The 16,385-nt window shown below is 37.1% G+C and overlaps 3 protein-coding genes across 4 annotated transcripts; 2 read left to right on the forward strand and 1 right to left on the reverse strand.

Annotated features, from left to right (window-relative positions):
- Nucleotides 1–142: 142 nt before the first annotated feature.
- On the forward strand, nucleotides 143–2,447 carry taf10 (TAF10 RNA polymerase II, TATA box binding protein (TBP)-associated factor). The gene is made up of 5 exons (XM_055049692.1): nucleotides 143–527; nucleotides 874–1,031; nucleotides 1,265–1,329; nucleotides 1,952–2,066; nucleotides 2,165–2,447. The coding sequence occupies exons 1-5, from the start codon at nucleotides 395–397 to the stop codon at nucleotides 2,252–2,254; spliced, it is 561 nt and encodes a 186-aa protein (XP_054905667.1). The 5' UTR covers nucleotides 143–394; the 3' UTR covers nucleotides 2,255–2,447.
- Nucleotides 2,448–3,019: 572 nt separating this feature from the next.
- On the forward strand, nucleotides 3,020–15,746 carry ppih (peptidylprolyl isomerase H (cyclophilin H)). Of its 2 annotated transcripts, none has more exons than XM_055049693.1 (9): nucleotides 3,020–3,189; nucleotides 12,692–12,756; nucleotides 12,892–12,915; nucleotides 12,994–13,038; nucleotides 13,344–13,386; nucleotides 14,125–14,217; nucleotides 14,326–14,413; nucleotides 14,526–14,566; nucleotides 15,602–15,746. In XM_055049693.1, the coding sequence occupies exons 1-9, from the start codon at nucleotides 3,124–3,126 to the stop codon at nucleotides 15,668–15,670; spliced, it is 534 nt and encodes a 177-aa protein (XP_054905668.1). In that variant the 5' UTR covers nucleotides 3,020–3,123; the 3' UTR covers nucleotides 15,671–15,746. The 2 variants fall into 2 exon arrangements, with proteins under 2 accessions (XP_054905668.1, XP_054905669.1); XM_055049694.1 differs by lacking the exon at nucleotides 3,020–3,189 and adding an exon at nucleotides 9,345–9,547.
- On the reverse strand, nucleotides 6,023–9,115 carry si:dkeyp-100a1.6 (uncharacterized). Its single transcript, XM_055049689.1, has 2 exons — nucleotides 8,984–9,115; nucleotides 6,023–7,147 (listed from the first exon to the last, which is right to left on the reverse strand). Exon 2 carries the CDS (start codon nucleotides 7,130–7,132, stop codon nucleotides 6,023–6,025), a length of 1,110 nt encoding a protein of 369 aa, XP_054905664.1. The 5' UTR covers nucleotides 7,133–7,147; nucleotides 8,984–9,115.
- Nucleotides 15,747–16,385: the final 639 nt, after the last annotated feature.

Here is a 16,385-nt window from a genome sequence, read left to right on the forward strand (position 1 = left end):
TTACTTGTGATTTATAAACATATATGTTTTAGTTTATCGCAAAAACAAGTAGATTAAGTGGAAGAAGCCAAGACTTCTACAACTACAAACGCAACCTCTAGAAAGCTTCGGCTAAATTCGGCAAAACTTCGAGTTTCTCCGGCAAATGCTAACTGGGTGATCACGTGACAGAACTGTAGCATGACCTCAGCTTTCGGATAGACGGCAGCAGCAGATAAATCTATTTAAGAGCTGGATTATGTCATTTTGATTTTGTTAACTATTTTTTCTTCAGTTCTCAAACTTTAACAAAGAATTAAGGTTGTAACTAAATAGCACAGAGTTGTTTTTTTTCTGTTTTTAGACGCCTTCCCGAGCTAGCTTACCGAGGGTTAGCAAGTTAGCTAAAATCGACATGAATATAGACAACGTCAATCAGTCTGTTACAAGTGGAGTTCCAGCTACGACCTCTTCAACTTCTAGTAACTGTATCGCAAATGACAATGCAGCGACGAACGTCAGCAGCATCCCTTCAGCGACGAGTAATGGTAACGTTCAGTAACTTCGGCTAATGTTTATGTTGCCTGTGCTGTACTCGGTTTGTTGATCAGTCTGGCTGTATACAAGAAACGCATGGATTTGATTCACATTGTGGCAACTCAAATAATGTTTACAACAAAAAACGTTCTCCTCGGAAATGTACAAAAATATGTAAGGAAGTTAAATATATCTTCATGTATATATGTTTGTATTATGCATGTGTAAACCTGCATAAAATTAACTTAACCAAGGGCCAACTGGAAATCGTGACATGAAAAGAGCTGATTTTCAAGCTTCCTCTTGCTTCTTTAGAAAAAATTAAACTGAAATATTTTTCAACCTTCTGACTTCCAGCTGGAGCTCCAGCCGCTGTGGCGACACCATCCGCAGACTCATCGGTCTCTAACGGGGTTTACCTTCCAAGCGGAATCACTAATGGAGACATAAGGCCTGCCGTCTCCACCACACCTCTGGCGGATTTCCTCATGCAGCTGGAGGATTACACTCCCACGGTAATGACAGTCGGCTTTTGTTGAGAACAGGCTTCCTCATAACAGGTCAAAACCAAGCAAATTTGTGGGCTGATCATTGCTGAGTAACAGCATGCAGTAATGGTTATTTATTCATGATGCCATCTGAAAAGATGCACCCTGTGATCCTTGTCATGTTTTTGTACATAAGTTGAATTCATCCTGGGCTTGTGTAAATACGTTTGCTAAATTGTTGTTTGTACATTTGGTTTTAGATTCCTGATGCAGTTACAGGATACTACCTCAACAGGGCAGGCTTTGAGGCTTCTGATCCAAGAATGTGAGTACAATATGCTGGGATTACCTACAGGAATTTGGCTCCATCTTTTGTCACTCAGCTCTCAGGCTCTTGGTCTAAGACCTAAGCACCATTATAAAAAATATATATATATATTATTGCTGTTGTCAGCAGTAAATTTGGGTGCTAAAGAAGTTGTTGTATAAGATGAAAAATGGGAATTTACCAATTTTTAAAATTATTAATGGAACTCAAATTATATGGTTGTAGAGTAGTCTTTTTAGTTCTCTATTTGAAGACACCTACGGTTGCCATTGGAGAAACTTTGCACCCCTCGAGAGTTGTATTTCTGGAGTAATTAATCGTCGAGTCATCTAAAGTAAAAGCAAACACAATACACAACTCTTACGTTGTTTTTTTCCTCCAAAATATTTACTGTACATCGTGCCATTTAATTTTGTTCTATCGTAAAACTCCTAAACCATTTGTTTTCCAATTTTAGATTTGATTACTTTAAAACAAATGATTTACAAACTTCTTCTCAGTCTTTAAAGATGCAATGAGCTCTGAGGTTCTTTGAACACAATTCCTGTGAGGTTTTTAACCATTGAAGGCAATGATTAGCAAAAAAGAAACGTAATGATTGTCTTTGGCATCTTTGCAGAATCCGCCTGATCTCCCTTGCTTCTCAGAAGTTTATCTCAGATATTGCCAACGATGCCCTGCAGTACTGCAAAATGAAGGGAACTGCTTCCGGAAGCTCCAGGAGTAAGACGAAGGTGAGGCCCATTGTAGCACTTTGAAATTTAAGATTTTCAATGATGCTGATGGAGGATGTTTTTGGCTTTTTTGTGACTCCTCTTTTTTTGTCCCGTAGGATAAAAAGTACACACTGACAATGGAGGACCTGACACTTGCCCTCTCTGAATATGGCGTGAATGTCAAGAAACCTTATTACTTCACATAGAACTCATTACATAAACCTTTTTGATTGTTGTTAGCATTGAGTGTCCTGCTAGCCTTCTAGAGTCTTTTGCCAGCTTTATTGACAAATGTTTTTCGACCATGGTTTGGTACAGCTTTGTAACATCTTAAGCTTGTCAGTTTTTGTGAAGCTTTCCTTGCATTTAGTTAAATTGTAGAATTTTGTTTTATGATAAAAATAAAAATATTTCCCAAAAAATAAAATATTTTTTTTTGAGTGGGGAAACTGTTTACAAAGTTCATATTTTGTGACATTGTCTGCTGAGAGTGGTTGATTAGCGTTCATCTTCAAACCAATATGCATTTTGATGTAAACAAAGCAAAGGTTAAAAATTTTTATGTTGACAATACTTTTAGTGCTTCCTTTTGCTATGATCATGATTGTTTTTATCCAGCATCAAATGAAAATAGATGTGCAAGAAGTTATCTTGAACAACCTCCTTTCTTGCGTGAAACTGCACTTGTCAGGAAGTATGTATTGCATCTGGCTTTCTTTTTAGAGATTTGTTTTCCACTCTACACAAAAATATAAGCCAACTTTTTCAAGTCATGAAAATACTATTGAATATATATCAAGTTTAATTCATTTTAAATTAACGGAGTTTGAGTTTTATTTGGAAAGAGTGCTTCTAGATTTCCCAAAAATATTGTGTATTTGCCTTAAATTTACTTTTCTTATCTTTTGTGACCATCAGAGGGCGCTCGTCTTTTGTGTTGCAGTATTTATAATGTCTCTCGTGAGCTGCCGTCTGTTTCACCCGCTCATGCGCACTATACTCGGACCATTCAAATGATTCGTGTGTGAACTTCATATATATATTTTAATTTAATAAAGCAAGCAGAGCACAAAAAATGTCTGTTCAACCCTCCAACCCCAACAACCCAATTGTCTTCTTCGACATCACCATAGGAGGACAGGTGAGTTTGAGTTCCCCGCTAACGTCGAGTCGACGTCACTGCTATCCACCAGCCTCGACTTAACGTGACTTTTACACGTTAAGTTGTGAAACGCTGCATTTTGAGCTGCGTTAAATGCGTCAAAATGACTCTAATTCAGTTTCTAGGCGTGTGTTGCAACAATGAGCGAGAGCCCGACATACTTTCTTTAGCAGTTTCTCATTTGCTGAGCTAAATGTAGTCGGGTAAAGCAGACAAAGTCAGCGCGATAGCTGTGTGGACATTTGTTAGACATGAAAAGAACGAGACATTTGGAGGCTCTGCTAACTTTTGCCTCAAAGGTAAATGTGCTTTCCAAGGTGTTGTTAGAGGTAAAGCCATACGTATGTCAAAATACAGCACTTAGCTAATAGTAGTTTTCAGTGCACTGTTCTTTGTCACTGTAATCCCCTTTTATGGTTTATTCAAATAAACAGACAAGAGACGATCAATTACTTATAGAACCAACATTATTAATAATCAGCTAGAGATTTACCAATCAAGTCGGCCGCTAATTCTCTCGTATGGGTGATGGGGAGGTTAAATGATGAAAAATGTAGTTTTGTTTGTCCTTGTTCAACACATGCATTTAAATGAAAACCTCCCACAGTTTTGTTATATGCACCAATATAACAAATTGGTGCATATTGCTTCACACAAGTGAAGCAAGTGAAGCATCTTGCTTCACTTGTATTGCTTGGGAGATATTGTTCAATTCATAAATTAAGTTAATCTTGTAATTCCTTAGTTTCTGTTTTGAGATATTCAAAATGACTACATCTGTCCAAAAACCTGCAGCATTGTTTTGTTACATTGTAATGGCTATACCACTTTTAAAAAATGGTATTTGCCATGAACAGCTTTATTAGTTCCTCTTTAAAATAGCCACTTTGTGATTTTCACAGTTGCACAAAACTAAATGTGGTCTATTTTCATTTGTTTTAAAGTCAACTATTTTAAGAAAACAAATTTCTATAAAGTCTGGCACTAACACTACTGTGCTCTAAACATATATATGAAAAGTTAGACTATGAATTAAAATATAGTTTATATATCATAAAAAAACCTTAATTTGATTTCCCAAATATCAAATTATGGTATCAAGGGATTTTGCAAATTTCTATTTAGAGTTGAATTATTTTGTTTGGCTAACTTTTGACTTCCAAGTTACTTTGACACTTGGGATTTATAAGATACATTGTGTAGCCGTAGGATGTGTCACAAAAGATATTTTGACCTTTTGGTGACACTTTTAGAATCAGAAGGGCGCAACAATGCAAAACGTGCGGCCAAACTTACCTGGACGATTGTTGAGTGAGTCGGCTGAAAAGTCCAGACCTCCAGTTGTTACCTCGGCGCTTTATATATCACAATGCAGTGTGGGTTAAAAACTGGATCAGAGATAACAGCAACACGCACCAACATAAAAGATATTGGAGGATCTGTCAAAGTTTATTGTAGAACATTTTCAAGCTGTATCTAAATGTCATAAAGCAGTGTGTTTTTTCCCTTTTATTTTGTCAGTAATATCTGGTAGAAAATATAGTGTCTATCTAAATGTGCACTCCCCTGTTAAAACCCTTGGATTTCAAAATGAATTCAATGTGGAATTTTTCTGGTATAAGACAAATGAAAAGCAAAAATCTATCAAGATAAATGGATAAAAATATAGAATATTGCCTGGGAGTATAAGTGTGCACAGCCTGAAATTCTGACTTTGTATAACTTCTTTGTCTTTTAATTATAATGTTTAACCTTTGGGTACACACCTAACATAAAGTATACCAAACCAGATCAACCAGAAAAGTGTATCCTTTCTGACTGTTTTTAATCCCTACCTCTCTTAGTTCTGGTTGAGAGTGTGAGAGTTGAGAGTGGCAGGAATGATACCGCTCTTATCAAGGAGCGGTATCATTCGGTACTTGTGGCAACAAGAACATTTACATTTCAGCATTGTAGCAAAACTACATCTAAATGTACAGAAGAACGTCTTCATGGCTGAAAGCTTACGTCCTTGGAACCTCCGAGCTAAAGTTCAGAACTAAATCCGACAGAATTTTTAGGTTCACCTTAATAGAGATTTTGAGAACTTTCGCATGATAGAGGGAGTAGTAGGTATTGCCAAATTAAAATGTACGTCCTTTTACGACATAAAATGAATTTGAATCAAAAGGTGCTAAGGTTGTGCACATTTTTGCAACCAAATTGTTACAACTTTTTTTATATATCTATGCGCCATCATAAAAACATGAGCTGCTATTCGATATAATATTTCTTATATGGCCAATAAGCAGTATTTACTGTTATTACATATATTTTACTATCCATTTGACACCTTGAAAAAAACAATCACGCTGCTCACAGCCTCACTGCCACATGACCAATCTGAATTTTTTAAAATTATTATTATTTGACAAACATGTATCAGTTGAGTCCACAAAGTAAAAAAAAAAAAAAAAGAATAAAAGATTAAGTGATCTGCTACATTTTCCAGACATTGCAAATTTCCCACCATGCAAAGTAAACAGTTGCAACATTTTGCTGTGAAGATCAACTTCAGAATTCTGGACTAAAATGGAACCAGCATCAGCAGGCATGTGGTGAAAAGTTAACAGTTCATTTAAAGCTGCATTTCATCACCACTTGGCTTCTGAAGAGGACCGTCTATGGCGATCCGTTTCTGAGTATAGCTTTAGTAACATTCAGCCATGAGCAGGACGAAGCAACAACCACAGATTCAGATCACTGATCGATTCATATGCCGGAAGACTTTCATTTAGTCTGCATTGCTGTGTCGTTGGGCGATTTAGTTTTTCTACACATGAAATGAACTGCTCTTCTTTTCACATTGTGGTTTAAACACAGTGGTAAGCGGCAGAGACTGTTGTATATCTTTGCTTAATTGCCAGTAAATCTGCCATAAGCACACGTTCTCTGGTAGACTGCTGCAAGGCCCCTTTGTGTAGCTCTTTGCCCAGAACACCAAACCCACCAGCAGGCTGTTGGAGCACTCCAACCACAGAAGGTTTACTCCGAGGTATGTGGGTACGCCAACTCCACAGATTAGGCAAGAGACAGACATCACAAGATATGGCATCCAGAACAATATAAAGCCAAGTGTTATGCTGAACCACAGAGGAGGCCTCGTCAGGCTGATCTCCTCTGGATATTCCTCCGGTCTGGTTTTTGTTTCGGGGTTGGGATTCCAGGTTGAAGTGAGGAGCAGATCGCTCTTCATTTTCTGCTGATACTCCCAAGCTTCAAGCATCCTGTCAACTTCTCTCACCCACTGGGGAATTCTGAACCAAAATGGCACCAGTGTCAGTAGGCATGCCACAAAAAGTCCAAAAACAAAGGTTGTGATCACTGTTGACTCTGTCACTTTACAGAGAAGCACCTTTATCTCCCCCGAAGAATCCTGTTCCACCAGTCCAGCATAGTCGGAGTGAACTGAGTTATAAATAGCAACCGCCCAAACCACCAAGGACAAGATAACATTTCTAAATGTTTTCCATAATGCTGAGACATTGCTCATAAAGACATCATGCAAGCAGTAGTCAACAAAGCCGAGGATCAACATTGGGAGTGGCAGAGCTCCATATGTTTTTGAGGCTGTAGCCAATAGGAAGCAGGTTGACACCGATGACTTCTCTGGGCCGAGAAGCCAGGCGACTCCCATTATCAATGCAAGAAAAAAATCAGCCAGCAAAACGAACAGGCTGCAGACGCTTAGAAAGTACGTATACTTTTTTGGGCTGCATGAGTAAAACACAGCTGTTTCCAGTCCAAACTTGACGAGCAAAAGCATAAAGTGCTTCTTGGTGACGTCTGTGTATTGGTCGGACGCCTCATCCCACTGCTCGATGATGGCAAACATTTTCAGAGTTAGACTGTCCTCCAAAGATGAGGAAGACTCCGGAAGCATTTATGTGGTGAAAATCTGCAGAGGACAAAACAGAATCCTTAGATGCATTTCTCATAAATTTAAGACTTCTTAAAATACTGTTGAGTTGGAGGTACTTTATTCTGTGTAATAGTCAGAAAGGACAGTCTAATGGAGACCATTAGCAACGAAAACTGATAATTTATAAACAATAGAGATGCAAAGATCTGTCTTTTTATTACGATTCAGTGTATTTAGTCACTAAATATCTTGTATTTAGTCATAAATACAGTGAATCAAGAAGAATTCTCTGTGTGAAGGTTTTATTTGATATCTTATTTATCTCAAAAAGAAGCAATAATTTTGATGCTTAGTGTGTTTTCTTTAATGCAGTAATTCAATTCCTCATTCTGTTATTCATTGGTACATTTCACTTTTAATTCCTCCTGATTCTAAATTAATAATTTTTCTGTCTGTTTACATGATTGTACACTTCTGATAATTTCTTTCCGTTTCTCTTGTAGTTAAATGTCTGTCTGCTTTTAATCTCTGTAAAGCACTTTGTGTTACACAACACAGCAGTATTATTCTCTACAAGCTATAGCAGGAGAGCCTATAATCAGGTTTTACAGGATTATTCCTCTGATACCTTATTTTAGATTAAATACTTTTTCAATAAGTTATAGAAAGTGTTGCAGGTGTCCAAAGGAAATCTTATTCTGATACTGAGCTCATACCAAACCCTACATCTAAATTGATTTTTGACTTTTCATGTTTCAAATATCAGAAGCCACTTTAGGGCCTAAATTATCAGATAAATTTGTCATTTGTAGTCTGTGGTCCTTGGATTGCTGCTTCCTCATCACCACTGTTCAAGACAGGTTATGGTCTATGATTAACCATTGCAACAGTCTTGTGGGATATTTGACCTGTTGACACATGAGAAATTAGTGTAAATCCAACTTGCTCAACGAGATTGGCCACTGACTTTAACTTTCTGCTTGCACACACTTACAGCAAAAAGGTTTTATCCATCTCAAATTTAGGCCGTGAACTTCATTGGCTGATGCCCAAAAGGTACTGCTCTACATTTTATCAACCAAAAACATATGTGTATCCGTCTTCCAAATAAACAAAAACTTAAAAAGACATGGAAAGTACATTCAGTGTTCATGAGCTGTTTACTTTTCTCTGTCTAAGTTCTTGCTGGCAAGGTTACCAGAAGAAAAGGTTTGATGGTAAAGATAGTTTGCTATAAACAGTGTTCACTCAACCATGTTTGTGCAAATACAATATGACAAAAAACCCTCCCCTCTTAATACATGCGTCACACTGATCAAACTAACCATGGTTGGCATGGAATTAGTTAAATTTAGTTAACTATGAACTCAACTAACAGCTTATTGAAGTAACTTATTTCCACTTCAAACTGATTAACAGTATTTGACCAAATGGCTTCACAGTTGTCAAAGAGTAAAAGTTTCCTTCTGTAAATAATCATGTAGCACTTGCAGCCCTAAATGGCATTTATTTAGTTTTCGATTGGAAAGGTTGCAGACCCTGCTTCAGGCTATAAAGTCATACCATGATTGTCTGGAAATGTTTTAAAACATTAACAGATAACATTAACAGACAATTTTTATTTAATTTTTTTAAATGAAGCAGAGTTTTCTTTAGTTTTATGCATATAGTGTCCCTTGCCATCAGATCTGCCTTTGAAGCATTTATACTTTTTCCTGTTGCAGCTGTTTGGATACAATCTTTCAATTTTTCCTTTAAACCAGTATCGCAATACTTGTCTTGTGCACACATTAATCTTACCCTTTGCCTCATGCAAATACTCAAGACGCTTTATGAAAGACAATAAATGTCATAATAAAGATAAATGAGTACCTCTCTGCCCGGGGTTTTTTTTTCTTTAGTTCAGTGAGCTTCAGCAGATAAGCCGGTCCAGCAGAATGCTGTTCATGTTGTTGTTCTGTGAAGATTGTCCTCGAGAGGAGTAGCTCCCTTGAAAAATGCTCTTGCTGTGGCTCCACCTTTTCATTTTTGCTGCAAATGATCCAGGAACTCACCTTTCAGGTTTTTAAGGAAGCCTCCCATTTTCTAAATGCACTATAGGTAGCACCTCTATTATTATGATTGTTTTTTTTTTCCTGGTTTGTTGCTCATGTTATCAAATATAATTACCTGGCTGAAGTCACGCCCTGTGTGCATATTTAAATTACACAATTACTTTACTGTTACAAAGTAATTCCTAGAAAGGAGACTAGTTTTGAATATTGGAAGCCTGTGGTTGATTTTTCAAAATATGTCCCAACAGTTTTGCCTTAAGTTGTTTTTGCTCTGTGTGTCTTGTTTGCTCTCTGTGGGAATCTTCCTGTTTGCTCTGAGCGTTGGTCATTCGGGACGCAACTATGGCAGGATTCCTGGAGGTTGAGTTCTGCAGCATGATAGGTGAAACTCTTGTTCTCCCTTCTGCACAGCACACCTGTTGCCTCTTCTCAAATTCATCCATTGCCTTTTATCCTACTACTAGGAAGAGACAGAACATCCTGAAATTCTTTTAGTCGTCAAAAGATCTGCTTCCTTTAAAGCGAAAAGCAGTCTAATGTAAGGTGAACAAGTCCTACCTTCTGCTGAAAAATTCTCTCTCAGATCAAAAGTGCCATCTTTGACATTTGTTGCGTCTCAACATTCTCATCTGCTTTATGTGTTTGCCTTTGAGAGTTAAATTGCTTTGTACAGTGGACAAAGCACTGTACAAACTGCCTACAGCAGCAGTAGGAAATCCAATAGCTTTTTTGTCTTACTTTGACTTATTTGCATTAGTGGAGAGAGGGTTGTCACTGATGTCGGGACAAATCTCTTTGTGTGCGCTTGTACTTCCGTGTGAATTTGTTTATGCACACAGACACACACTTTGTATTGGACGTCTATGGCTGTCCTGCATTGTTCAGTTTCCTGGGGAAGAGAGAACTAAGCTGCCTCAGACATTTGCTTTTTTGTGCACACATGTACAAAAAAGCAAAACAAATATGTTTAAAAGTTTAACGTCAAGCCTGTTGGGTTTTTTCAATCACGTGTTCTTTGGGTTATTGGTTATGGCTTGTAAATTATATCAGATTCTCCTACATGTCATTTTAATTGCGGCGGCTGGTATCTGTAAATAGTTCTTGTACGTTGACACTTGGTGTAAGACAAACAAATCTGGTTGAAGGCCAAAATTAAAAATTCTCCAATAAGCTGGTTGTTTAAGTTTGCACACCAAAGTATTTTGTTGAATTTCTGATTGAAATTCAGCATTTGAATCAGAAGTAGTTCCATCTCACTTCTTCTCAGGGTAATATTTGTCTCCTCTGAAGACATTTTTACAAATATATCACAATTTCAAGACGTTTCTTGTCCACAGCTTTTTTTTTTTCAGATGAATCCAGTTTGTCTGTTGGGTTTAGACTTTGAATCACCGTGAAGCTCAGAAATTAAGTTCTTTCTTATCTTACGCTTTCTAACAGACATCTAAAAGTTTTGGCTCTATCCAGACATTAGTGATAGTTTGCAGAGTCATGCACCTCCACAAAAAAACCACTTCAATCGGGAAGAAGTAATTCCCGCTCATGATGATACCACAACTAATGTATAGTGTAGTTTCTGTGTTCAACGTACTTTTTGGAATTGTGGAGAAAAGTTTAAGTTTAGACTACAATGCATTTCAACGAGGCTTTGAAAGATTTAACCCGACTTGGATATTTTCTTTACATGAAGATGGTTAACTAGTTAAGAAAATAGGATATTACAGTCATGTTTTGAACTCATGTTCAGTCACAGTGGGGGGGATATAATACTTTTTGAATGAAGGGTTCCCTAATTTTCATTGAAGGTTCACCACAAATGTAAGAGGTGGAATGTAAAGAAGAAAAAAATCCAGAAAATCACACTTTCACTTTTAAACAATTAATTTTTAATTTATTGTAATAAGTACGTATTTGATAGAGCAGAAAAATATAACTTTATATTTGGTGCTGAAACATTTGTGTAAAATTACAGATGTTTCTTGTTGACCTAGACCAGGTTTGCACACACTGCATCAGAAATTTTGTTTCACTTCATCACACAGATCTTCTCCAGATCTTTGCTGTTTGGAGCGTCGGCTAGCAGCAGTTTCACCTCCCTCCAAAGATCTTGTACAGTGATGATCTATTGGATTCAGACAGGCTCAGCTTCTCCAGGAACTCACAGTGCTTCTTAGAAAGCCACTCCTTAGTTTTCCTGCCTGTGGGTGTCAGTTTATTGTCATGCTGAACAATCCAGCCACAATTCATCCTGAATGCTCTTATTATTTTTTCACAAGTAAGTTTACTTGTGAACCGAGTTAGTAATTCGGAGTAATAATCAATAGATCAGGGCACCACCCCATCATTAGTTAAATAGCTCTGCCTCTGTGAATTATTGCTAACGATTCCCTGACTATTGAGGTGCTGTATTATAAAACAGTACGTAAAGGAGTGACTCATTGGTGTTGTATATGTGTGTGACAAGTCCAGCACACAGATACAAAAGACAAAAAAAACACTCCCTCAGTTTTGAAGTTGAGGTGGCCTGTGTTGTCTTCTCAGGCCAGTGTAGGAGCAACCCCTTTGTCAACATTATCAGAGACTTCTTGGAAATCTGCCTGTCGCTCTAATCCTTCCTTTCAGTCGGTGAAACAAGCCAGGTTCAGAGTTATTTACAGCCACAGTCACTGGAAACACAAACAGCCAAATAATAATACATTTTGGATCCAAGATAAATGTGGTATTTATCTTTGAAAAAATACCACATAATGGTACTGGGAGGAAAATTCTTCTGCAAGCCGAAGATCTATGATGTTATCAGGATGCTAGCTCTGATGCCAACATGGGGTATCTGATACCATGCGTGTATTTGTATTCATAAAAATTCTCAGATACTACAGAGCCTGATACCAGCATAAGTATCGGGCTCTGTAGTAGGCTAATTGGCCACTGATGATGGTTTTCCTGTTTTGTTTCTAGTTCCTAGTTTCTGTCGAGGACTAAGGCCTCCATATGCGGGTTGTACTCTACCCCTGCACCACTATAGCACCTCTCTCAGATGTTTTTTTTATCAGGTTTGGAGAAGCATTCATAATGTTCCTGTTGTGCAATATTGTATCTGATTTTTGATACTTGTGTTCACGGTACCATGGTGAAGGAATATTTTCTGCTCTTTTCTTTCTTGCTGATAAGATTGTGTAGCAAGATTACTTTGATCCATTGTAACTACTCTGAAACTGTCTTTAGAAAACGGCTGTAAATATTTGGAAAAACCTGCTCGGTCGCTCAACTTAATCAGATTAACTACAGTAAATGTTGGGAGTGTAACAAGAAAAATATATTTTTTTAATTATTAAATCAAAACCTGCCTTAATCAGGACTTGCAGAGTTTAATGGCTGCCCATTTGCACGGCAGGGCTATACCTGCGTTTTCGACATTTTCAGTTGACCTGTACAAGATGCACGTTTGAGATCCACTGAAACTCAGTGCAGTAGCTTTATTTGCTGTTTCATCCCTTCACTCAACATTATCTCGACTGTGTGGCAGGATGTCGGACGGATGAAGATAGAGCTGTTCGCTGACGTGGTTCCAAAGACTGCTGAGAACTTTCGGTAAGGAACAAGCTGGTAACACGTCACCCCTTTAATTTATTGCTTGGTGTTTGAGTACATACTACAACATATGTGAACAAAATTCAGGCAGCGGATCATAAACCTGTTGCTAATGTTTTCTTCCCATCCTCACAGGCAGTTCTGCACTGGAGAGTTCAGGTAAGGCAGCTTCACACACACACCGACATCTTTTTGCTGAATTTTTAAAAATTTCTTTCTCCATCGTTTGCGCTGCAGGAAGGATGGTGTTCCAATTGGCTACAAAGGCTGCACTTTCCACAGGTATGTGACAGAGCCAAATGATTGCTGGCTAAAGAAAAGAAGACCACAACAAAGGCTTATGCACCCAGGTCTTACTGCGTTTAAAATGGTCCTTAAGCTTTTTTTTTTTTCAATGTATTCATTGGGAATCTAAGCTGTCTTATAAAGTGAAGTTTGAGTCCAGAGAATATTAAATTTAAATCTTCTTGGTTATATTTATATTCCATATTCACTCCAGATCTACAATCATAGTCATTGCTTTTTTGAATCAAACAGCTCAACCTTGTTCACCTGTTTAGTACACATTTTTCACTCTTTACCTCCAGGGTGATCAAAGACTTCATGATTCAAGGTGGAGACTTTGTAAATGTAAGTACGTGCACACACCTCCTATTTTCTGGTTCAAAATCCTTGCATTTTGTGTGGAAGGTTTTAATTAAGGTGTAAGTAACCCCAGGTTTTAAAAAAAAATCTTTTTAGTTTTATTTTCTACTGTGCTCATTACTAGAGTATTGATGTAAAACCTATTAGAACCTTGACTGTGTCGAGATGGGATTTTCTTTAGTAATACCCCAACTTTATGTATAATCCACTGGGAAAACTGTTGTCATATAGTAATTGTCATACTTGTTATGCAAGTAATATAGAATTTGTCTTTTGAATTGGCATATGTTCACTGAGTTTCACTGGGTTTCTGTTGAATCCTTTTAAGCCGATGTGTGCTAAGCTTAACTTACTCAATCAAAAAATATAGAAGTTGGAATTCATTGGTAACATCACTTTTTGCAAGGTTGAGAAAACTCAACCAATTTTTTATTTTTTTGTGTTACAGAATCAAAACATCAAAAAGACCTACTCCCATTTTGTATTCTCTCTGCTAGAACATTTGCTAAAATGTCACATTTTACTCTAGAAATGGACCCATCTAGAGTCAGTATCGATTACAACTTAATTGATAAAGATTGCTCTTAGGACAGAAAGAGGACAGTTTGGTTTGAGCTGGATAAAACACTTTTGTCTCCCTCTTGTGGTTCTGAAGTGAATTACACTTTTTTTTTTTTATCTAGACAGACTTCTAAAATAGTTCCTGCTTGTCTTTTGCTAAAGGGCGATGGTACTGGTATCTGCAGCATCTACAGGGGTCCATTTGCAGATGAAAACTTCAAAATGAAGCATTCTGCTCCTGGACTTCTATCCATGGTATGTGTGCTGGTGAATGCTGTTAAATTACTATTCCATCCTCTAATTTGGTACTTTTAAGTGAGGTAATGTCACCAAATGTTTCTGTTTAACTTATTTCTAATTCAGGCAAACAGCGGACCAGGAACAAATGGTTGCCAGTTTTTCATTACCTGCACTAAATGTGACTGGTTAGATGGGAAGCATGTTGTTTTTGGTGAGTCATTTCACAAAATGGACTTATTTACACTTATGCACTCATCATTTATTTACATGAACATAATTCCAGTCATGCTTACAACAGATTTTTGATTTTTTTTTTTTTTTAGGAAAAGTGGTAGATGGTCTTCTGATCATGAGGAAAATTGAGGTAAAACTTCACAAAATTCTTACTCATTTTTGTGCCTCTTGTCTTTCATCCTTTTAAATGAAATTCTGGATAAATATGTAAAGTTTCTGGCCAATAAGAGCTGTTTTGTGTGTCAGTGCGCGTACCAATGGGTCTGCACTGTTTGCACTACATAATTTTATTACAGAAAAAGAGTTAAAATGAACAATTATACTTTTAAGAAATGTCACGACAGATGCATTAAGCAATTTAAAAATGCACACACACACATAGACACACACACACAAAACAAACAAAGCAGCTGTTGTTTTTGAAGCATATTACGCTTACAATAAATATCCTCACTAGTATTCCTCTGACAAAGAGTGATGATAGACAATATTTTACCTTAACAGAACTGCATGAAGCAGATCTGCTGGAACGCTTTCAGAGGAGGTTCCAGGTCATTCAGTCATTCAACTATAATGTCCAAGAATTAGAAATGTATAAATGTCACCAAACCCGTGAATTTAGGTTTACCTAAAATGAAAAGATAACGTCATACAGTTTGTTATAACCAGACTCCAAAGAATTATTTAATTGGTCAACTTGAGATCTGATAAATGTGAAAATATTATTAAATTTAGAAATAACAAATATGAAACTGGTAGACTGTTTGCCTTCAAACTGTTGAAATTCATCTTGGGTGGATTATAAATCATTTTCATGACTTTCATGGTAATTCTCTTTTACTTCCATTTTAGTGATTTTTTTTAAATTATTATTATTTGTGACTTTGAATAATTCTAGACCAGAAGCTGTTTTAGTGGGAAATATGTACTTTATTCTGAGTATTTAGAAAAAAATGTGAGGTTTCCGGCCATGCCGAATATGCCGACCATAAAATAGCCAAGTGTAGAAAAGAGGCTTTAATTTTAATGAAACGTTCAAAACGTTCCTTCTGTCCCAGACGAATTTGATTATTCTGAGGCACAAACTCTTTACCGATTATTGATGCTGATTGTTGCTTTTTAGATTTAGTTTTAATTCTGAGTTTGTTCTTCTCCTCTCAAACAGAACGTCCCCACTGGACCCAACAACAAACCAAAACTGCCAATCCTCATCGCTCAGTGTGGAGAAATGTGATGTTTCATTTTAAAATACATTTCGTGAGACCCGATGAACTTTTCTTTTTTCTTTTTTTTTTTTTACACAAAAAAATGCAATAAATTGTACTTTTCTAATTTAGATGTTCTGTCTGGTTTATTTTCTTTCTTTTTCACATCTCTAGACAAAATAACACTTAAACCAACATAGTTTTCATTTGAAGAATGTAATATGTAATGCTCATAAATAGCTTTAGACAATATTAAAATAAAGCTCATGTAAAACAGGTGGGGCTAAAAATGTGTTGTCAAGCGATAAATACTCAGTTTTTCTTTCTCTTCACCAATTCATCGAAATATAAAAACTTCCCCGGGGGGATTATGAACTCGATCTCAGTGTTTGGGTGATATGTATCTGCATGGAAACACACAGAGGTGTAAAGTTGTACTCTGAGGAGATGCGGGATTAATGTCAACCTTATCCATGGAGCAAATTAGAGCACACTCTCCAGTGCCAAGCAATCCTCTGTTGAACTTATGGCTACCCCTTCTATCCCAGCCAAATCCAAGCTCCAAGCCCCCTTCCCCCATACTTCCCTTGAACATCGTTCTCTTGGCACAAAAGGATCCTTTCAGATGGAGACTCTCTTCTTATAGAGGCAGGAAGAGGGTTTTCTTTTTTTTTTTTTGAAAGGAGGTTTCTCCATGGGGAGGCTTTCTGAAGCTCATTTTTGTGTGTGGGAGAGCGGAGCTTC

This window comes from Poeciliopsis prolifica, unplaced genomic scaffold, assembly GCF_027474105.1.
Source record: "Poeciliopsis prolifica strain line A6 unplaced genomic scaffold, Auburn_PproV2 SCAFFOLD029, whole genome shotgun sequence".
In the NCBI taxonomy this organism is placed as follows: Eukaryota; Metazoa; Chordata; class Actinopteri; order Cyprinodontiformes; family Poeciliidae; genus Poeciliopsis; species Poeciliopsis prolifica.